We start from the raw sequence: 24,135 nt of genomic DNA on the forward strand, positions 1-24,135 counted from the left end.
ACACGGCCTGAGCGGGAACACAAACAGAAAGCAGCGAAAGAGCGCAGTCAGTGTCCCGTTATCAAACTCGTGCCCGGCTGTGTATATCTCTACAGACATGGAAGTAGACCGAGCCGTGTCTGAGTTTACGGCAACTAAACACGCCCTAGCGTCTTTGCAACGCCTTCTGCTTTGCTGTCAATGGTGAGTGTGGTGACTTTTTTTGTTTGTTAACTGTGACAGGCGCTATGGTGAGGCGCTGGGCCAGAGTTTACCAGTGCCAGATCAGGGTTCGAGGTCCGTTTCGGTATGATGTTGTGACCTTGGGAAAAATCACAGAAGTCACTTTCATCAGTTCACTCAGGTGTTGATCCTGGAGTACGGCCACTCTGTGTGGCAGCCGCACCACAAAACCCTCTGTAGTGAAGTGGAGGACGTGCAACGACGAGCAACCAAGCTGAGAGACAAGCCGCACCCTGAGAGGCTGGCGATCCTGGGACTACATACTCTTGAGCATCGCAGAAATAGAGGCGATATGATTGATCTGTACAAATACATACACGGGATCTACGATTCTGATCGGCCGAAGTTCGAGATCGTTAGTGACCATGCAACAAGAGGAAACAGTCTCAGGATCAACAAACAACATTGCAGATTGGATGTTCGCAGAGGAACTTTCTCACAGCGGGTGGTCAACATGTGGAATGACCTCCCAGAGTTCGTGGTCAGAGCGCCATCCATGAACAGCTTCAAAGGCAGACTCGACACTCATTGGAAAGATTTGGCGAGTGTCTACACTCCAACGTGTCAGCCCTGACTATGGTATATCTTAGTATTTGCCACACATACCAGTGCCACGCATGCCACTAAAATGTACGTGAACATTGGAAAGATGAACTGGCCCATCACTGGGCCTCAAGCATCTACAAGGTCAAGGTCAAGGTTGATAGTACCAGACTTCAGTTTCGAGAAAGGTTAAAATCCGCTAGTCGATGTTTGTCGTGTAACGGAAAGAAGAAAGGGATCGGGCCCCCGCCTTCAGTATGCAAAACTGAGCCCTGAACACAGTAGATATGAAATCACTGCCCCAAAGATCATAAAAAGCAGTGGGACCTCTAACAGACCCAGTGGCTGTCAGTATTTGTGCACCGTCTCGAGCCATATCAGTCTTAGCAGCATCTCTTTTTCTTTGCACACTACCAATATCATTTTGCTGATGATTATTTAGCTATCCACATTTCTCTCCCCCCCCACCCCACTCCTCTGTGTTTGTGGATGCTGCTGATTATTTCATAAAGGTTACACACACACACACACACACACACACACACACACACACACACACACACACAAAAGGTGGCCCATTCTGTTGTTGTACTTGTATAATGTTTAAAATTAATTAAATAAATTTGCACAAACCTAACTAAAAGATAAATGCAGAATCTTGCAATTGAATGAACTGTACCAATGTTATTTTACAGAGCAAGAAAAGGAACTTATACAACTATTTCACATAAGTTATTTTTGTCTCCTTCCAGTTTTATATAATTTGCCCCTGTTAGTGTAAGATTTTGTCTTATCTGCATATCTGGAGCTAAATATTCACTCTTCTTTGATTTGAAAATGAGTACTCAGCCCCCCCTCCCCTCCCTTTTTTTTCTTTTTTTTTCTGTTTGTTTAGTCTATACTTAGACATTGTGCATAACTCAGTCAAAAATCCATGAACTGGGAGTGTTTGTTGATACCTGTACTTCAACTTGAAGCTGACATTTGTGAAGATAAAAGTAAAACAAATGAAAACAAAAATGATTGCTCATGGATAGTAAGCATCACGACATATATATGCACCAGCACACACCTGTGTACATACACACAACACACACACACACACACACACAAACACATGTGTATATATATTTTGTTGTTGTTGTTGTTGTATACACCATCACAAACATACACAACACACAAAAACATATACACCCTCACAACAGAGGCATGTGAGGGAGAGAGAAATATAAATTATAATTGGTTGATTGTCCAGTTTTGAGTAGACTTTCCTATCTAATTACCATTTCAATTTGAGCACCAGAGAATATAAGTGGCCATCCATGTGGTGAAGTAACTATAATATGTAGAGCACTTAGTACACAGAAATTATAAATAGCTTCACTCACTATGCTGTGTGAAAAGGAATGGCATAATCTGGAAGAATACAATAAGTTGCTGAAGTTTAGTTATGAAAAATGTATATTGTGTGTGTGTGTGTGTGTTTGTCAAACAAAAAAGAGAAAGAAGTTTAAAAAAAAATTTTTAAAAAAGAAGGTAAAACTACTATTTGAAAAAGGTACAAGGCAGAAAATAATGAGTAAAAAATTAAGGTAACTTGATACTACTCGGCCATTTTTAAGTCAGTAGTCATAGTGTTTGAGTACAGCCAAAGTAAGTGATGGCTGTTAAACCGTTTGGGATTCATCAGGCCACTGTTTGCTTTGGTTGATTCAAACACTGTACCATGAGAGACTCTAAATCTCATGAAATTATTCGTTCATTTCATTGTTGTTTTCTTTTTTTTTTTCACTCAGTTTCAGCTGACTTTCTGTATCTTTTTCCTCTTCTTTATCTCATCCTCTCTGTCTGTCTCTCTCTGTCTCTCACTCTCTCTCTCTCACACACACACACACACACACACACACACACACACACACACACACACATATTGTGAAATAGCAGGTGAAAATTGCTAAACAGACTGATCTTGAGATTAGTTATTTTGTTTCTTGTGTAAGGCAGAGTCAGGAAACACTTATTTCTCCTGATAATTATTCTTACAGTAAAGAATAAATACATAGATAAATAAGAGAGAGAGAGGGGGAGAGAGAGAGAGAGTGTGTGTGTATTTCCTGTTCTTGTAAAAAATGAAAACTTAGGTACACATACATATTATGTGGAATTGCATTGTGTACATTCTTGCTATAGTAATAGAGGAGGGGAGAACTCTTCAGCTGTTTGCTTTAGGCTTTATTATGACTGATTAAGAATATATATATATATATGCTATTCTTTTGTTTCAGTGAACAGTTAACCAGGAATGTTTGCACATTAGGCAACTGTGAGCACTTCTTTTGCAAGTAAGTGTGCCATCTACATGTGTTTCACTTCATAGTGGAATTTAATAGAAATTGTAAATACTGAAATGATGACTCATCTCTTTCTTCTGAATGTATAGACAACAAATATTGTCCACACATACTTCAGTGGTCGCCTGTCACTGCATTCTCTGTCCAAGCATCAGACTGACACGGGTGCGATCGACACATAGTGGTGTGTGCCTCTGTCTCTCTACAGCACTGGGTAGTGCCCTTTATTTGTTTGTCTCCATACACAGCATAACGCCAGCGCTGTGTGGCAGCTTACATGTAGGTTGACTGGTCCGTGACCTTTGCTTTTTCGGCTATCATCACTTTCTGGGGTCATGTGGTCCCTGGTTTTCCCCACCAATCTGAGCACTCTCTCTCTCTCTCTCTGTCTCTCTCTCTCTCTCTCTCTCTCTCTCTCTCTCTCTCTCTCTCTCTCTGTGTGTGTGTGTGTGTGTGTGTGTCTCCCTGTCTGTCTGTCTCTCTCTCTCTGTGTCTCTTCCACACACACACACACACCCACACCCTCCCAGTCTTAGATGAAATACATGTTTCTAAATTACCCATAGCTCATTATTTTCTTTTGGTTATGTTATCCCGATATCCGTGTATCCTAGCTAACACTGTTTATCGTTGTTCATCCTGTTCAAGGTGTGGTTGTTTGTGTACAGCACTGTGTAACCATGTGATGTATGCAGATCGGTGACCTTACAATGGTATAAAAAAAAAAATACATTAGAAATTCGAAGTTCTCTCTCTGTCTCTGTCTCTTTCTCTCTCTCTCTGTCTCTCTCTCTCTCTCTCTCTCTCTCTCTCTCTCTCTCTCTCTCTCTCTCTCTGTTTCTGTCTCTTTCTATTATATATGTTTGCCTGTCTGTCACATTAAACACAGGGTCCAGTTTCTGTGTGTGTTGCAGACAGTGTGTGATGTTACCTTCAACGCACGGTCCAGTTTCTGTGTGTATGTTGCAGACAGTGTGTTGAGACGTTACCTTCAGCGCACGGTCCAGTTTTTTTCTGTGTGTTGCAGACAGTGTGTGGAGACATTACCTTCAACGCACGGCCCAGTTTCTGTGTGTATGTTGCAGACAGTGTGTTGAGACATCACCTTCAATGCACGGTCCAGTTTCTCTGTGTGTGTTGCAGACAGCATCACCTTGAATGCATGGTCCTGTTTCTGTGTTTTGTGTGTGTGGTGCAGACAACATCACCTTCAAAGCATGGACCAGTTTCTGTGTGTTTGGGCAGCAGGCAGTATGTGGAAACGTCACTTTCAGTGCAGGTTCTAGTGTGTGTGTGTGTATGTGTGTGTGTGTTGCAGGCAGTATACGGAGACATCGCCTTCAACACAGGGTCTAGCGTGTGTGTGTGTGTGTGTGTTGCAGGCAGTTTGTGGAGACATCACCTTCAGCGCAGGATCGCATGCGTGTGTGTGTGTGTGAGTGAGTGCGTGTGTGTGTTTGTTTGTTTGTTTTGCAGGCAGTGTATGGAAACGTCACCTTCAGCGCAGGGTCTAGTGTGTGTGTGTTTGTGTGTGTGTGCACTGGAAAGGTCACCTTCAATGCAGGGTCTTGTGTGTGTGTGTGTGTGTGTGTGTGTGCACTGGAGACGTCACCTTCAACGCAGGGTCGTGTGTGTGTGTGTGTGTGCACTGGAGACGTCACCTTCAACGCAGGGTTGTGTGTGTGTGTGCACTGGAGACGTCACTTTCAACACAGGGTCGTGTGTGTGTGTGTGTGTGTGTGTGTGTGTGTGTGTGTGTGTGTGTGTGTGTGAACTGGAGACGTCACCTTCAACATGGGGTCTTGTGTGTGTGTGTGTGTGTACACTGGAGACGTCACCTTCAACGCAGGGTCGTGTGTGTGTGTGTGTGTGTGTGTGTGTGTGTGTGTGTGTGTGTGTGTGTGTGTGTGCACTGGAGACGTCACCTTCAACACAGGGTCGTGTGTGTGTGTGTATGTGTGTGTGCACTGGAGACGTCATCTTCAACACAGGGTCGTGTGTGTGTGTGAGTTGCAGGCAGTGTGTGGAGGAGAGGCTGGGGGAGGGGTGCCCAGTGTGTGACACTCCGGCCCATGCCCGGGACGCCCAGGTCAACAAGCAGCTTTCGAACATAGTCTCTGTGTCGCTGGAGCTCAGCCGCCTGATGAAGCAGTCACTGGACTTCGCTGTCGTCGAGAAAGGTGAAAGGCGGCGGAAGGGAAAGGCACTTACCTGCCAGCACAGTGTCCGTGGCGGTCTGTGTTCGGATCCCGATCTCGCCCTTTCTCTCAAGTTTGACTGGAAAATCAAACTGTTCGTCTTAGTCATTCAGATGAGGCAATAAACTGACTCCTACTGAGGTTCCATGGTAGAATGTTATCGGTGCACTGGAAAAAAAACGATGGCAACATAAGTGTCCTCTGGCAAAATTCTGCCGTAGAAATGTATTCTTATAGGTGTCGTTTTGTTTTGCCTTGTTTTGTCTCTGCTGCACCACATGTGTTGCAAGACGCACAGTGTAGCTTGAAAGCTGCTTTTCTCTGGAACTGCTCAAGTCTTATAAGATAGAACAAACAATTCCATTGCTGATGAGATCACTTAGTGGGGTCACAGGTCACAACATCTGATTCTAAGATCTTAATATCAGTGTTCTGTTTCAGTAAAATAGGTTTGTTTGGTGTGTGTGGGTTGGAATGTAAGTAAACAGAAGTGTTTTTCTTATGTGAGTTGGCATGTTGGTAAATAGATTTATTGTGTTTAGTTTCTATTCCCTGCTCTTGTAATTATGGGGTCAGCAATCAGTTGTGAGTGGCATGACAGAAAATTCTCTCTGGAATTTTTTGTCAGACATTTGTTTCTTCTCTTCTTCCTGAGTGTATGCTTCTTTAACACGTAATGATTGACAGTCTGCCAATTGGTCTGCTGTCTGTCATGAATAGGTAATATCTAAAAACCATGTATTAAAATAGCTGAAAAAGTGGACACTTAAAAAAAAAAATGTTTTCACTGCATGGTTCATAAAACGTATATAAAAATATTCTGTAAACCCTTGGTTTGGTTGTGCAGATCTGTGTATCACAGTGTGTGAGCATATTGTTTTGGTTGTGTAGCTTTGGAGTTGATGTTAATATAATGTATGATAGTCAGTTGCGTTCGACTATGACCATTAGAACAGCAGAAGAGGCAACTGCTGTCCCAAATAGCTTGGCCAGAATTTGATTACAGTGTAGAGTGTCTTGCCCAAGTGCAGAATATAGCAAGAACTTGTGTTGTCATATATTAAACATATTTATGCCCATGATGTGGATGTTAACAAGGTAAGGACCAGGAAGATGAGGAATCCAGCGGAACTTCACTGACTCCCCAGGACGATGTCCCAGAAGAGGACACTGCCGACCCTACAAGCACTAACACATATGACCAAGATGTCAGCGCTGCAAAGAACAAACTACAGGCTCCAGGCTCCAGCGAGCAGCACCAGGAGCACTCACCACAGAGAGTGGCAACAAGAAGAGACAAGAGGAAGAAAAACAGCCAGACAACTCTGACTCAGGTCTGGGATGAGCAGCTCTCTGATGAGCCAGATGAAACCGGCACAAGAAACGATGCTTATCCTCAAAACGGGAAGAATGAAAAAACCTCAGCTCCTCAGACAAGAACAAACAAGAGACAAAAATACACCAGTCTCCAAACGAGGAGTGGGCCATGTGTTGAAGACCCAGAGAGTCTGACGTCAGTTGACGAGACACAGACAGGCAGAGTGGACCTCACCAGTGAAGCTGGCAGCTCGCCAGCGTGCACAAACAAACAGAGAAGAAGACCGAATCAGGGTTGTTCAAGTAAAGCGACCCCTAAGAAAACACCTGAAGCGAAGAACGCATCCAAGGGGCGTTTCAAAACACCAACTCCACCACGCTCTGGGAGAAGACACAGCGGAGCTCTGCAGTCTAACGGAATCATTTCAGCTCCCCCAACACCTAACATCAATGAGGATGGCATGAAAATGAACACATCTCATGCGCTGTCTTCAGCTTCAAGGCGCAGGTCAGCGCCGGTGTTACCGATGCAGATGGAGCCAGGAGCGGGTCAGGCTACACCTCAGAAGAGACGCAAAACGATGTCTCCGAGGCCTTCACCCGTGCACAGGACAAAGGTACCGCCACCTGTGGGTGCCAGTCCTGCCTCCAAGTCTGGCAACAGGAGATCCAGTGATGGCATCACAGGCAGGGTGAAGCGCAATGCCAAGGGAGAAACTCCACTCCACGTGGCTGCTATAAAGGTGAGTTTGCACTCCATGTGGCTGTGTAAAGCTAGGTTTACACTCCATGTGGCTATGTAAAGCTAGGTTTACACTCCATGTGGCTATGTAAAGGTAGGTTTACACTCCATGTGACTGTGTAAAGGTAGGTTTACACTCCATGTGGCTATGTAAAGGTAGATTTACACTCCATGTGACTGTGTAAAGGTAGGTTTACACTCCACGTGGCTATGTAAAGCTAGGTTTACACTGTATGCAGTGATGAAAAGGTAGCTTTACACTCCTTGTGGCTGCTGTAAATGTGAGTTTCCACTCCATGAGGCTGCTATAAAGGTGAGTATACAGTATACTCCATGTGGCTATGTAAAGGTAGCTTTACACTCTAGAAAGGTCAGTTTACACTCCATGTGGCTCACCCCACTTTACCCTCTACTGAAATCATCCTGTAGTGTGTGTGTATGTTTATGTGTGGGTTTTTGTCTTTGCGAGTGTGTGTGTGTGTGTGCACACAAGCGTGTGTGTGCATGTGTTGGGCTTTTTTTTGTGTGTGTGTGTGTGTGATTGTTCATATCTGCAATTTGTAGTGTTGTGTTAGTGTGTGTGTGTATGTATGTATATATGTGTGTGTGTGTGTGTATATATATATATATATATATATGCATGTATATATACATATATATATTTGTTATACATATATATATGTGTTATTTTTTCATGTGCAGAGGTATGTTATTATGCACTATTGTATATGTGTTGTTTCATGTGAGGCACTCAGAGCCCATTATATGGGAAGTTTGCGCCATATAAGTACTATCTGTTGTTAGTATCGGTATTATTACTATTATTTCCATCCTCTCAAGGGTGACATCACTGCTGTGAGAGAACTGTTGAACAAGGGAGACAATCCTAACGTCCGCGACAACGCTGGCTGGACTCCATTGGTGAGACATTTCGGCTGTTCAGTGTTTTCCTTTGGGGAAAAAAATGTTTATGAAACGATGTTTCTTTAAGCATAATATATGCTTTGGACAGCTCAGTAAGCAGCTACTGAATTAGATTTATTGTGATTGCAAACACCAGTGGAATTAAACTTAATGATTTTGATAATGATTTTGATTTTCAGTTTGATTCAATCCTCTTAACATGTAGCTGCCATACTCACAAGCAGTATGATAAGATAATTGATGCCTGCATTGTGGCTGATTAAATTTAATTTATGGCGGGTAGTAGCTTGCACAGGACAGAAATCAGACCCCTGCCGGAGTCTGCACTAGTGGGTCACGGTAAGTATGTTACTTAAACATAATTTTAGGAAGAAAATTTCCTTTATGAGTTAATCCAAAGCTGTTGTTGGGTGATTTTAATTTCATACGAGTATATCAAAAAAGTACTTTACATGTTATATATTCAAGCACTTGGTTCAGAGTTAATCCAAAGCTGTTGTTGGGTGATTTTAATTTCATACGAGTATATCAAAAAAGTACTTTACATGTTATATATTCAAGCACTTGGTTCAGAGTTCCAGTTATACATGCATATGAAAGTTGTCAATTAAAGGACTTATTATTATGATTATTTAAAATTCATGGGCATATTAGAGTACTTAGACTAACAATGGCTGAGGCAGAAATGTTGGAATGTGGCCTGTCAACTACTTCAAGAGATGGCCATTTTAACAATAATTTAGACAAAGATATTAACAAAAATACATTTCATTGTAAAAACGCTTATGTTAAAAGATTAAATGCCAGAATCAGTTCAGACTTTCTGTTTACCAAACTTCATAATGTTAGCACAGAGAGTGAGACTGTGACAGAGCCATCAGTTGTTTCTAACTTACTTCATGGTGGGGAGTCTTGAGTACACATGTACACACACACGCTCGTGCACACACACACACACACACACACACACACAAATCCATGCAGGTACAGACAAGTATGCAGGCATATACATTATATTATTATTTTTTTTTTTGGAACATGCAGATACTCACGTTTTGTACATACGACGGGTAAATAAATTTAAAAAATGGTCATACAAGTAAAATGATACATGTCTGTATGAGTGTGTTTGTGTGCATGACTAAAACCTAATTGAATGACACAGGAAATGAATGATGAGCACCCAATGGCAGCTGTCAGTCAGCTCTACCCTTGTAGGCAGCCAGTTGTGCAAATGACAGTGTGTTTGTAAAGCACCTGGAGCTTGGTCTCCGACGGAGGATAGGCACAATATAAGTATCCCTATCATTCATTCATTCACATACAAAAGTGGAGTGTTGGCCTAGAGGTAACACATCCACATAGGAAGTGAGAGAATCTGAGCACACTGGTTCAAATCACACCGGCAGTCGCCAGTATTTTCCCCCCCTCCAGTTGACCTTAAGTGGTGGTCTGGATGCTAGTCATTCAGATGAGATGATAAACTGAGGTCCTGTATGCAGCATGCATTTAGTGTATGTAAAAGAACCCACAGCAACAAAAGGGTTGTCCCTGGCAAAATACTGTAGAAAAATCCCCTTCGGTAGGAAAACAAATAAAACTGCAGGCAGGGAAAAAATACCAAAAAAAAGGGGGGGGGGGGGGGGGGATGTCAGTGTAGCGATGCGCTCTCCCTGGGAGACCAGCCGGAATTTCACACAGAGAAACCTGTTGTGACAAAATAGAGTAATACAATATAACACAATACAATTGTTGGTTCTGGCTCTCCTAGTTACATCCACTAAAGATCTTGCCATGTATGCCCGCTTAACTGGACATCGCTTCAGGTTGGTAGTCAAGTAAGTCTTTCTGAGAAATCTGTTGTGACCGAAAGAGTACGTTGATACAAATACAAACTTGAGTGCAGCACGAAGCGGTGAACCACGGGCACACGGCGGTGACGGAGGCACTGCTGCAGCATGGGGCCATGGTGAACATGCCCGGCATGGAGAACGACACGCCCCTGCACGACGCTGTGCTCAACCATCGTCTGGACTGCGTGCGGCTTCTGGTCACGTACGGAGCCTCCACTACAGCCAGGTCAGGGCACACAGCGTTTCGGTTGTTTAAGGTGTCTGATGGGCGCATTAGCCGACTGGTTAAAATGTTGAACTTTCAGTCTGAGGGTCCCGGGTTCGAATCACGGTAACGGCGCCTGTTGAGTAAAGGGTGGAGATTTCTTCGATCTCCCAGGTCGACGTATGTGCAGACCTCCTTGTGTCTGAACCCCCTTCGTGTGTGCACGCAAGCAGAAGATCAAATACACACGTTAAGGATCCTGTAATCTATGTCGGTGTTCGGTGGGTTATGGAAACAAGAACATTCCAAGCATGCACACCCCTGAAAACAGAGAATGGTTTCCTGGGGGGAAAGCCGGGTAAAAACGGTCATGCACGTGAATGCCCACTCATGAACATACGAGTGAACGATACAGTTGCATGCCATGAACGAAGAAGAAGAAGGTGTCAAAGCATGTATATAGATGCTACACCACATCTACTTCAATGAAAAACATATTAATAAAACTTTTTTTTTTTTTTTAAGTAGATGAGGTATCAAAGCATGTAGACTGATCAATATATGCGACAATCTGCTTTTAAAAAAAAAAAAAAAAAAAAGAAAGAAAGAAGAGCAGATGATGTGCCAAAATTTGTAGATTGACACTTTGCCACATCTTTTTTTTTAAATTTTTATTAAATTATTTTTATTCATGTAGAGGAGTTGTCAAAACATGCAGAGTGATCCATATACCATCACATCTGCTTTTAAAAAAAAAATTCTTAAAGTAGTAGATGAGGTGTCAAAGCAAGAAAACTGATCTACATATGCTACACCACATCTGCTTTATAAAAATAAAATAAAGTAATGAAATAAAACAAATAAACAATCAGTACATAATATAGTAGAATAATGCTAATATCAATTTTAATTACACATACTTAACCGTGACCCAACTAGTGCAGACTCCGGCAGGGGTCTGACATTCCTGTCCTGTGTAAACTACTATTCGCCTATGCGGAGAAAACGAAACTACAGCCGATAACCTCCCGGAAGTATTTTCCTATTAACATGAGATTAAATTTATTATCACCAGAGTAATCGGCCTGATAGAAGAGAAACACGAAGGAAAAAAAAAGAAGAAAATTTAGAAGAATGGTGGGTAAGGTGGTGGGGGAGGGGGAACAGAGGGGAGAGGAGAAATTCTGACAGATCATTGGCCAATCCATTCAACTTTGAATATTTGGTCAGTCATATAAATCCAACATATATATATATTTGTTGATGTCTGTTTTTTCACACACAACGTTTTGAAACAAGTGGTGGTGGTGGTTTTTTCTCAGCTTCAGTGACTGGTGTTGGCTGAGTGTATTTTTTGTATTTTTGTATTTCATTTTTTTTTTTATCACAACAGATTTCTCTGTGTGAAATTCGGGCTGCTCTCCCCAGGGAGAGCGCGTCGCTGTACTACAGCGCCACCCTTTTTTTTTTTTTTTTTTCCTGCATGCAGTTTTATTTGTTTTTCCTATCAAAGTGGATTTTTCTACAGAATTTTGCCAGGGACAACCCTTTTGTTGCCGTGGGTTCTTTTACGTGCGCTAAGTGCATGCTGCACACGGGACCTCGGTTTATCGTCTCATCCGAATGACTAGCGCCCAGACCACCACTCAAGGTCTAGTGGAGGGGGGGGGGAGAAAATATCGGCGGCTGCGCCATGATTCAAACCAGCGCGCTCAGATTCTCTCGCTTCCTAGGCGGACGCGTTACCTCTAGGCCATCACTCCACAGTGTTGTGAGCGTGTGCAACGTGTCGTGCAGGAACGTGCATGGTCAAACAGCCCTGGAGGTGGCGAGGACGGATGACATGAGAGCTGCCTTGCTGCAGTCAGCCGTTCAGCGTCCCGTGGTCACCACCCTGCCGGAGGTAAAGGAGGGAGGAGGAGGAATTTTGTTGGTTCCCTTTCGTCGCCAGTCCCGACGGGCACAATAGCCGAGTGGTTAAAGCGTTGGACTTTCAATCTGAGGGTCCCGGGTTCGAATCTTGGTAACGGCGCCTGGTGGGTAAAGGGTGGAGATTTTTACGATCTCCCAGGTCAACATATGTGTAGACCTGCTAGTGCCTGAACCCCCTTCCTGTGTATATGCAAGCAGAAGATCAAATACGCACGTTAAAGATCATGTAATCTATGTCAACGTTTGGTGGGTTATGGAAACAAGAACATACCCAGCATGCATGCCCCCGAAAGCGGAGTATGGCTGCCTACATGGCGGGGTAAAATCGGTCATACATGTAAAAGCCCACCCATGTACATACGAGTGAACGTGGGAGTTGCAGCCCACGAACGCAGAAGAAGAAGAAGTCGCCAGTCCAAAATTCCCTCATGCTGTAAACACAGAAAAAATGGTGTGGAGTGGCTGGGGCTTCCCCTGTGATGTGTAGAAAATATGGCCTAACCTACCACCGAAAAATTGAGAGCTGTAGGTTCATGGATAACCGACCCATGATCTGGTTGCATTTCAAGTCGTCTTCTTGTTTGTGGTCACATTTCAATGCCATGGTTGTTCTACCTAGCTGGTGCTGAAATGTAACATAGTTGGTGAAAGGGTTAATGTCCTGTCACACAGACTGGTGATTGTACACATTTGGTTAATTAAAGTCTTGATTTTTCACATTTGAATGTGTGATTGTACACATCATGTTACAGTCTTAATTTTTTACCTTTGAATGTTATCCTTTAGAAGGTAAGAGAGAAGGGAGAGTGAATGGTGTAAAAAATAAAAATAAAGTATTAAAAAAAATTTTTTTAATTACTTAATGGACTTTGTTAAAGATGAGTGGTTGATTTAGCAGTCGAAACAGCTGTTAATGAATGTAAAAAGTTGAAAGCATCTACATCCCCATTGGCTTGTGAGGACACAATTCCGTGCAGGTGAGGCTTCATCAGAGAACAGTCAGAAATGATATGCTTAAGTGTCACATCACTGAAACAGATGCACTTGATATTAGGGCAATATTTAGTCCATAATGATGTAGATAATAGTCAAAAAAGTTAAGTTTCCCATGGAGATGTGATGTGTGTGTGTATTAAAAAAAAAAAAATCTGGTAATTTTGAATTTGGATGTTGTAAAATTTGAGAAACTGTGTGTGCCATTTGAGGATTCTCTCAACAACAGTTCTTTACGTTTTTATTTGAACATGATTTTTTTTTTTTTTTTTTTTTTTTCTGTTCCTTGAAGCCTGAAGATGCTGAGGAGTTCAGACCTCTGTGTTTCCTGGGAACAGCCCTGAGTCGAGATCAGCGGGGTTTGCTTCAGAAGTGTGCCACCAAGCTGCACGCCAAAGTGGTGGAAGACTACTGCCCTGAAGGTACAGTGACTGGTCTGACGTCAACACTTGTGCAGGGCTCAAACTTTTCCTTAATTTGCAGATTTCAGCGAAAAGTGAAAAATGAAATTCAGTAGAAAAAATTGTTTTTTCAGCAATTTTTTTTTTTTCTAAATTGCAGCAGCAAGAGCAATGGAACTAAGTAAGTCTGGGAATATTGTTTCTGTGAGACACAACTGAAGCTGTGAATGTGAAAACTGAGAAGAACTAGTATGTATCAATGCCTTTTTCATCCCCATAGACATAAGATTGGAGGTGCTCTGTGTGATATGTAAATTTATGGTAATGGCAGTAAAGTGCTATAGATATACTGTGATTTGTGTCAGACTGCACCATTTTGAATGTGAATTTTAAAAAAAAAAGCTTTTCTGGAGGAGCAAGCCCCCAGACCCCAGACCCCCCTACAATGTCATGGATTTTTATTTTCCTGTGTGTGTGTGTGTGTTTTAACTTTGACTGAACTTGTCAGTGAAAGAGATCTTTATTTTTGCGGCAAAACTTTATCCAGAGCTTTGCTGACTGATTTCACTGATGGTTTTCTATATGCAAGGATTGTCACTCAAACTGACGGGACGCAATAGCCGAGTGCTTAAAGCGTTGGACTTTCAATCTGAGGGTCCCAGGTTCAAAGCTCGGTGACGGCGCCTGATGGGTAAAAGGGTGGAGATTATTCTGATCTCTTTGGTCAACATATGCGCAGACCTGCTAGAGCCTGAACCCCCTTCGTGTGTATATGCAAGCAGATCAAATATGCACATAAAAGATCCTGTAATCCATGTCAGCGTTCAGTGGGTTATGGAAACAAGAACATACCCAGCATGCACACCCCCGGAAGCGGAGTATGGATGCCTACATGGCAGGGTAAAAACGGTCATACATGTAAAAGCCCACTTGTGTACATACGAGTGAACGTGGGAGTTGCAGCCCACGAACACAGAAGAAGAAGAAGTAGTCACTCAAACTGAGACAGGGGACAGGGAAGAAAGTGAAAGTGTCAAGCACTCTTCTTGACGTTGAAAGAACTTTCCTAAAATTTTAGTATTGAAATTAGATGTGACCGTGCATGGCACAGGAAATGCCACAGCTCCTTGTAATCCGATGAAATGTTGCTGTATTTGGGAATTGGAAATGCACTGAATAGTTAACTGAAGTGTGGAGTGTCATGTGAGTGAGAGACATGCCCCCAGTCAGGGCATGGACGTACATTAATCAGTTTCCTCTTCGTCTTCTTTTTCTTGTTGTTGTTGAGTACATTTACACCCCTGAAAACAGAGTATGGCTGCCTACATGGCAGGGGTAAAAACGGTCATACATGTAAAAGCCCACTCGTGTACATACGAGTGAACGTGGGAGTTGCAGCCCACGAACGAAGAAAAAGATGATGACGAATACATTTACTGTGGAAACTAGATGGGTGGTGACCATCAGACTGTCCTTTGCAGTGACCCATGTGGTCAGCAGCGTGAACGCAGACGGTCAGTGTCCGCGCACCCTGAAGTATCTTCACGCGATCCTTGGGGGCAAGTGGATCGTCAGCATAGATTGTGAGTACTGTGTGTGGATGAACCCTACACACATGTGTGTGTGTGTGTGTGTGAGTGTGTATCTATACAGGATGAGGCGTATAGAACACTACTGGCCATCCACTGCATAACAGCTTATCTCCAGCTGTTGCAACTCTTGTCTTGCCACTGGATTGAGATAGGCCGGGACCAGAGAGTGAGGCTGGCGATTCAGTTCAAATTCAGATTTGATGGGCGCAATAGTTGAGTGGTTAAAGTGTTGGACTTTCAATCTGAGGGTCCCGGGTTCAAATATCGGTAACAACGCCTGGTGGGTAAAGGGTGGAGATTTTTCTGATCACATATGTGCAGACCTGCTAGTGCCTGAACCCCCTTCATGTGTATACGCAGGCAGAAGATCAAATATACATATTAAAGATCCTGTAATCCATGTCAGCGTTCATTGGGTTATAGAAACAAGAACATACCCAGCATGCACAGCCCCAAAAACGGAGCATGCTGCCTACATGGTGGGGTAAAAACAGTCATACACATAAAAGCCCACTCATATACATACGAGTGAATGTGGGATTTGCAGCCCACAAAGAAGAAGAAGAAATTCAAGAACACTTTATTGATCCTCATGGAAATTAACATGTGCAATCACAGGCTTGTTGTGGACACCAACATGGAAATGAACATGCACTCCATAAAAGACATCAAAACAAGTCGAACAAGAAGAACTTGCGCAACTGTTAAGCCTTATGGCTTTAAATCATCTTGTTGATATACCAATCATAGTAAGTAATATCCTATTTTGTGTTGATTCTCAATCTGTCTTAAAAAGTTTGCTCCATTTTGAGAATAATCAAAGAGAAGATTTATTGTTTGAAATTAGGTATTTATTGCACTCCCTATTTGTGAACGGTACAAATGTTGATTTTTGTTGGATACCATCCCACACTGGATTCCGTTATAATGACCAAGCAGACAGGGCAGCAAAAAGGGGAGCAAAAAATCATATAAATAGTATATAAGTATATTGCCCATTGTCATACAAGGAAATAAGCAAAATACTAGAAAGAGACTTTTATAGGTGCTTGAATTCAATTCTAAAACCTCATCAGTTGACTCTCTCAGACTTTGGTCCGATTCACAGACCAATTGTGAGTTTAGCTCTCAGACTATTATCAAATTCATTACGGACCAAGTAGTTAACCTGACAGTTGAGCATATAATTTTTCACTGTAGTTTGATGAAGCCTTTTGTACACGAAAGTGTGTCTTCACAAGTGACTGAGAACGTTGATGTTTTTGACTTTTTGCATTCATTATCAGTTAATTCACTTGACAGTTTAATGACTTCTCTTTTACGAAGTCCTTTTAGTAATTTCCTGTAACTGTATTTAGAGTTGTTTTGTTGTTGTTTTTTTCTTCCAAATTTCACCCACATTTTTACCCTCATTTGCCCAGTTTCTCCCAACCCTCCATTCATCCACATCTCCCACCCCTTCTAACCGATAATACTCAGATGTATTCATAAATACTTTAACAAAATGTCTTCAATCACCGATATGTGTGACGGGACATTAAACAAAATTCCTCCTTGCGCAACTGTCCTTCACTGTAATCCAAGTCAAACACAAGTCACAACTTAGACTTCAAACCCATTCCACTACTTTAAGTCCTGTAGCAATTAACGAGTTGTTTCGGTCTCAAATTGCCCTCGCCAGTCACCTCCGGACCCACGGTCACAGATCCTCCATCTGACACTGTTTATGTTCAGGTTAGGGTGGGGGTTTTGGGTTGGGTTTTTGTTTTGTTTTTAAAATCCTCTGATGATGGAATAGTCAAAGAAAAAAAGTAGGGGCACAGTTGCATGCAGCCAACGGAGCACCCCTATCTTTTATCATTTCATTTCTTTATTCTTTTCCTTTTTTCTTTTTTCCTTTCCTTTTTTTTCTCTTTTTTCTTTTCATTTTTGGGTGCTTCACGCTGCCTTTCTTCATTGGCCAAAGACAAAACAAAAGAACAACCCCAAAACAAAAAAAAACAAACAAACAAAACAAAAAAACACCTGAGTTCCAAAGTATGTCTGTTTTACTATGAATGGATATTATTTGGGAAACTTTAGTGCTTAAAATGCTACAATAGTGTCTGGGTTTTTTTTCTTGACCTAGTATGAATTCCTTAGTGTTTGCATAAACTGTTCCTTTCTCACTTATTCCACTATGATAAAGCGCAATGGTTAACATGTATGCATACATGTGTGTATTCGTGCATGAACATGAATGTGTGTGCTTGGTGTTTGCATGAGTATTAGTGATTGCACGAATGAATCAAAGAGAAATGATCTACCCAAGTACTGTTATCGTTTTTGTCAACACTGAATAGTCAATGTTGAAAGCATGTCCTTGGTTTATAGGCGCGGATGTGACTGTACTTGTCCCTAGTTTTCTTTTCCATGGTTTATTTTTGTTTGTTGTCGTTTTTTCGGGGGTGGGGGTTGGGAGGTTTGGTTTTGGTTTTTTGTTTGTGTTTGTATTTGTATTTCTTTTTATCACAACAGATTTCTCTGTGTGAAATTCTGGCTGCTCTCCCCAGAGAGAGCGCGTCGCTACACTGCAGTGCCACCCTTTTTTTTAAAAAATTTTTTCCTGCGTGCAGTTTTATTTGTTTTTCCTATCGAAGTGGATTTTTTCTACAGAATTTTGCCAGGAACAACCCTTTTGTTGTTGTGGATTCTTTTACGTGTGCTGAGTGTATGCTGCACACTGGACCTGGGTTTATCATCTCATCCGAATGACTAGCGTCCAGACCACCACTCAAGGTCTAGTGGAGGGGGGAAAAAAAATTGGCGGCTGAGCCGTGATTCGAACCAGCATGTTCAGATTCTCTCGCTTCCTAGGCGTACACGTTACCTCTAAGCCATCACTCCACTCTTTGTTTTCTCACGTAGTTCAGAATCAGTGTTGGTAGTTTTTCAGCCCTGGTGTGGCCCTGTGTGGCTTGCTGGACTAAGTATAAGCAGCCAGAGCTTAAAAGATATCAATTGTGGTGTGTGGCCCAGGGGTCAGCGTGTGTCTGGAGTATGGCCAGAAGGTGTCTGAAGAACCCTTTGAAGTGCCGGGGAGCAGCACCCACCCCAACTCCGCTGCTCCCAGCAAAGCCCGCGTCAATCGTAAACTGCAGGTGAGGAAGCTGGCTGAGAAGGCTGCTGATTTCTCGGGTGTCTGGGTGTGGGTTTGATTCTCTGTACGTCTAAATTGATCTTTACTTACTGTTGATGCTGTCAAGAACAGATTTGTTTTTTCTTTTTTCTTTTTTTTCTTCTCAGTTTCTAGTTATCGTTTTGGTTTTTTTTTAATTGCGCCATAATTTTAGCTCAATTGGCCAAACAGGCTAAGTAAGTTTGTGACCTGATACAAGTCTTCATCAGATACAAAACATGAGTGACAAAGAATCGACAGACAGAAATACGAAAAAAAAACTTAGCCGTATGAAGAGCACAGGATCAGGAGTCAAGATGGCTGCCAGAAAAAGAGGGCGCTAGTCAGGGATGCACAGGGGAGGTAACCTACTTTGGGAGGTTATCGGCTGTAGCTTCTTTCGTTTTTCTCCGCATAGGCAGGTAGTAGTTTGCACAGGACAGGAATCAGACCCCTGCCGGAGTCTGCACTAGTGGGTCATGGTAAGTATGTGTAATTAAATTATTTTTTTTACTGTCTACAAGTAGTTGTCATCATCTTTGATTCTGCATTAGCTGAAAGTTAATAGGCTGGCTTTTCTCTCACCACCCCCCCCCCCCCCCCCCCCCAAAAAAAAAAGAAAGAAAGAAAGAAAATATCTGTAGGTCTTGCACTGATTTAAAGAAAAAGAAATTCAGTCTTCAGAACATTCCCAGTAACTTCAGATGAACAAGTAATCAGGACATAATTGTGACTGACTGATAGGGAATGGTATTATTATCTACCTGAAAATGGAAAGTCAAAACCAAACCAAAAAAAGAACGAAAAGAAAAGAGATAAAGATCAAGGAATTTACTTGAAAAGCTATCCACAGACTGTAAAGACAGAAATGTCTGATGTACGTGGAAAGCTACTGCATAACGGTTTTTCTTCGTATTTGTTTCGGTTCGGAGATTTGTCCACAATTTAGTGTTATCTTGTGTCCAGCCTAATCGTCATGAATCTAAAGATGTTGTGATGCGATACCAGCGTCTCGCATTTCTTGATGACAGTCCTTGCAATGATGCCGACATATGTATCCTCCCGTGTCACACATTTGTTTCTTATCTACTTTTTGTCTTTGTAAGGTATAATGTATAGCTGGTATTAATCAAACATAAAAAAAAATTTATGCTTAATCAACTCACATGTTAATTTACGTCATTTCCCTCTGTCTGTCTCCCAGCCCTTCCCACCCCCACCCCCCACCCTCCTCCTCTCTCTTTCTCTGAAAATATATTCAAAATTAATGCAACAAAAATGCATTGTAGGAATCGTTTTGCCAAAACGTTCAAGATCCATTGACAGAAAAGGAAATTTTTTTACGGAAAGTTAATGGGAAATAACCGCATCACTTATAAACCCTGTCCAGAACTGGTAAAGAAATGTGAGGTTGTCTCCCTTTTGCTAAAAAGCCCCACAACGTGCTTGATTGGTGAAGGGAGAAGATTTTCATGGTAAATGTGACAGTTGGTATTTCTGATGTGATTTTATGATGCCACACTAATTTCTCATGTGAGATTATGAAAGTACAATTGACTTAACCTTGTGGATCAGTTCAGTTCATAAGACTTGATTGTCAACTTAAAACAATGAAAACAGAACACTTTCTTAAGGCTCAATCAAACATTCATCAACAAATAAACAGACTTTAAAAAATAAATAATGATAAATGAGTTAATGAATGGCCTGTATGCCCTTTCTTGTTTACTATCTATATTCTATATATCAATATTTGTTTATTTTTGTTTCAGTCATTATATTTTCTTCACTCGTTGTGTAGCTAATAAATTGTGAACTGTTCGCACAGTCCTTTGTTAGAATAGAATATATGTCTTTATTACTATGTGTACCAGGGGCACAAGGAATATAGCTAGGAGCAATGCCCTGTAGTGATGAATAAACCATCCGTCTCCATGTATGCTTCTCAGTCCTGCAACATCCCCATTGGCTCCCTGTCTCACACAGAATAAGGTATAAGATAAGCACTCTATGTTATAAATGTATTCACAAATCTGCCCCTTCCTACCTCTGTGGCTGCCTTCACCTCTGCACACCATCTCACTTTCTATGATCAGCTTCGGATCCACTCTGTTTACTCATAACCAGATTCAAACACTCCACTGTTGGCTGCTGTTCTTTCTCTGTCTCTGGACCTTGCATTTGGAATGAACTTCCTCTTTCGCTTCGTCAGGTCTCCACACTCACCTCTTTCAAGTCTGGCCTTAAAACCCACCTCTTTCCAAGATAGCCTTCCTCCCCTGCCTCTTCCTTGTTTTTGGTTTCTTCAGCTTTTTAGATTTATGCATGTATATGAATGACCGGCGTGAAAGCGCTTTGATTTGTCTCAGTGGTATATAAATACTTTCATTATTATTATTATTAGACCTGATTAAGAGGACAACACTGTGTGGGCTGTGCAGCTCCCAGGCCTGTTTGATGGATGTCAGATCTACCTGCACGGGTCCTTCACCCGTCTGCCGCCCAGCAGAGCCGAGCTGTCAGAACTGCTGCACCTAGGGGGCGCTCGCCTCCTGACACGCGAGCCACGCCTCGCAAACCTGGACGAGTATGACATCACTGTCCCGTACCATGCAGAACCCGGCAGCAACATCGCCGACTGTGGAGTGTTCATCATTCACGATGGGAGCAGCAAGGCACCGGCGGTTCACGCCCAGAGAATGCGTTCTGTGCCGTCATCGTGGGTCACTGAGTGCATCGCCACATTCTCTTTGCCAGAGCCAGGCGGCGTTTAAAGCAGAACACTCCCGAAAACAGAGAATGGCTGCCTACAGGGCAGGGTAAAAACGGTCATATAGGAAACAGCTCCCTCTTGTACATATGAGTGAACGTGGGAGTTGCAGCCTCCAAAACGAAAAAGAAGAAACCAAACAGAACAGAACTGCATACCATTTATTTCCTTGTCAGTTTTTTTATTTTTTATTTATTTTATTTTTTTAGCAGAACAGAGCTGCACGCCATTCATTTGTCAGTTTTTCTTGTTTGTCTGTGAAATATTACGGGGTTACCTACTTCCGGGAGGTTATCGGCCGTAGTTTCGTCTGCTCCGCATAGGCGGATAGTAGTTTGCACAGGACAGGAATGTCAGACCCCTGCCGGAGTCTGCACTAGTTGGGTCACGGTAAGTATGTTATTTAAACGTAATTTTAGATAGAAAATTTCCTTTGAGAAACTGTCGTATGGTGTGTTATATATGTGTAAACCCCTTTATAATGGGGGCAAGGCATTAATCTGAATAAACATATATGTTCATGATTACTGCACCCTTGGCACAATTGGCAGCTAATGATACAATGTTGTTGGTTTTTTGTTTGTTCGCTTTTATTTTCATAGTTTGGGGTAAATATCTTTTGTTTCCTTCAGGTGTATATTTCTGTATATTATCTGTCATAGTTTATGCCTAAGATCTGTGTATATTCAGTGCATGTATCTGTACATGGACATTCAGAATAGAACAGAATGACTTTAATGTCTCAGTAAGAGAAGCGGGGTGAATAATAATGTATGTATTAACATTAAAATTCTAAACAAATGATACCCCCCAAAATTCACACCAAATTAGTGCATTGATCTGTTTTCATTGCTGATTTTTATGTTTTCATTTGTCTTGCCTTTCAAAAAAAAAAAGAAAGAAAAGGGGGGTGGGTGTGGGGGGAGGTGTTGAAGGAAAAGTGGACTGCCATGTTTTAGTTGTTTGCACACATGAAGAAGATGAAAATGTTGCAATATTTCTCACCAACACACACACACACACTCGCATGCACACAAACACGACACATGTTCACACGAGGTGCATGCACACACATTAGTGAATGAATGACCAAAACGAATGAATGAAAAAGGAAAAATACTGGAAGAATAAGAAAGAATAAAAAGTGATATATATGAGAGAGTGTGTCAGACTGCTCAAAAAGCTAGGATCGTGGTCTTGAAGAATGATTTTTGCATGTGAGCAGGCCTGTAAATTATGGAATGAATTGCTTGGAATAGGTCATTGAGTGAGAAAGTGTCTTGTGTTGTTTATGAACAAAGAGTTTGTCAATATTGACAGTTTTTGTTTTGACAGTGTTTCCGTCTCTCTTTTTCTGTCTCCATCTGTTTCGCCCCTCCCCCCCACTCCTCCTCCCACCCACCCCCACCCCCCGGTCTCTATCTCTTCTCTCTCTCTCTCTCTCTCTCCCTCTCTCTCTCTCTCCCCCTCTCCTTCTCTCTCTCTCTCCCCCTCTCCTTCTCTCTCTCTCTCTCTCCCCCTCTCTCTCTCTCTTGTGTGGGTTGATATGAAATATTGAATGTGAAATAAATGTAATAATTTTCAAACCTATAACCAACAAGATGTTGTGAAAAAGTGAAATCATGACAACTTATAATAAAGATGCTTCATGAGCAATTTGTGGTCTTAAATCATTGCAATAGGAAATGTATATTGCAGGTTAAATTCAGTATATCTTGTTCAAAATGATAACAAGAATGGCTGTGTTGGTTTACGCTCTCTTCTCTTCTCTTTGTCCCTTGTTCACTTTGTCTCGTCTTTACGTTCAGGTTCATGACGTATCCACACACATGTGAGCATGAATCCACACACATACACTCACACTCACATACACACACACACACACACTCACACACACACACTCTCTCTCTCTCTCTAACACACACACACACACACCCTCACACACTCTCACTCACACACACACTCACATGCACACACACACACATACACTCATACACACACACTCACAACACTCTCACACACACACTCACAAATACACACACACACTCACTCACTCACACACACACACACTCACTCACACACACACTCACTCACACACGCACATTCACACACTCACACTCACTCACATGCACACACGCTCACTCAAACACACACACACACACACACAAACAAACACATCACAAGTGAAGCTCTTCTCTAAGTCTGTCAGTTGTGTGCAAAAGCACACAAGTCTTCCAGATATGGTTCAGCATCGATGTAGGCCTATACTGCACACTGACTGACCATCAGTCAAGAGATGGAAAACGAACAGGACAGTGTGGTCAACATGACAGAGAACTAGTTTACTGGCTGGTGTGACGGGTGCAATAGCTGAGTGGTTAAAGTGTTAGACCTTAAATCTGAAGGTCCCGGGTTCGAATCTCAGTAACAGCATCTGGTAGGTAAAGGGTGGAGATTTTTCCGGTCTCCCAGTTCAACATATGTGCAGACCTATGAAAACGGTGTATGGCTGCCAACATGGTGGTGTAAATAAACAAAATGGTCATACACATCAAGTGTTACATGTCTGTACGAGTGTGTATGTATGTGTGACTGAAACCTGATTGAATGACACAGGAAATGAATGAGTGCCCAAAGGCAGCCGTCAGTCGGCTCTACCCAGGTAGGCAGCCTGTTGTGCAAATGACCCCGTGTTTGGCTAAGAGCTTGGTCTCCGACTGAGGATAGGCGCTATGTCGTATCATGGTGGGTCTGTATCCTGAGTACAAACATTCCATCTGCTCTTTCCCCCGTGGGATGCTGGAGGTCTTTCAGTACTTAACCCTTTCACCGCCAAGCTCGCATTTATGCACAGGCATGGTAGAGGACCCATGTCACTGAAAGGTGACCATTCATTGGTCTGTTATCCATGAACCTATTGCTCTTAATGTTCAGT

The 24,135-nt window shown here is 42.2% G+C and overlaps 1 protein-coding gene across 1 annotated transcript; it reads left to right on the top strand.

Moving 5' to 3' along the window:
- Positions 1-30: 30 nt before the first annotated feature.
- Positions 31-22,564, top strand: LOC143279374 (BRCA1-associated RING domain protein 1-like). Its single transcript, XM_076583404.1, has 11 exons — positions 31-183; positions 3,051-3,107; positions 5,133-5,296; positions 6,413-7,374; positions 8,214-8,294; positions 10,204-10,376; positions 12,153-12,258; positions 13,573-13,702; positions 15,163-15,264; positions 18,292-18,413; positions 20,872-22,564. Exons 1-11 carry the CDS (start codon positions 98-100, stop codon positions 21,202-21,204), a joined length of 2,316 nt encoding a protein of 771 aa, XP_076439519.1. The 5' UTR covers positions 31-97; the 3' UTR covers positions 21,205-22,564.
- Positions 22,565-24,135: the final 1,571 nt, after the last annotated feature.

The sequence above is a fragment of the Babylonia areolata genome, chromosome 2, assembly GCF_041734735.1.
Source record: "Babylonia areolata isolate BAREFJ2019XMU chromosome 2, ASM4173473v1, whole genome shotgun sequence".
Taxonomy (NCBI): Eukaryota; Metazoa; Mollusca; class Gastropoda; order Neogastropoda; family Buccinidae; genus Babylonia; species Babylonia areolata.

What these genes read in the sequence shown, in the direction of transcription:
- LOC143279374 (XM_076583404.1), top strand. Translation starts at nt 98, where the DNA reads ATGGAAGTAGACCGAGCCGTGTCTGAGTTTACGGCAACTAAACACGCC. An exon ending in TCCACGTGGCTGCTATAAAG is followed by an intron (nt 7,375 to 8,213) that starts GTGAGTTTGCAC and finishes CATCCTCTCAAG; the next exon opens with GGTGACATCACTGCTGTGAG. An exon ending in GGAGCCTCCACTACAGCCAG is followed by an intron (nt 10,377 to 12,152) that starts GTCAGGGCACAC and finishes CGTGTCGTGCAG; the next exon opens with GAACGTGCATGGTCAAACAG.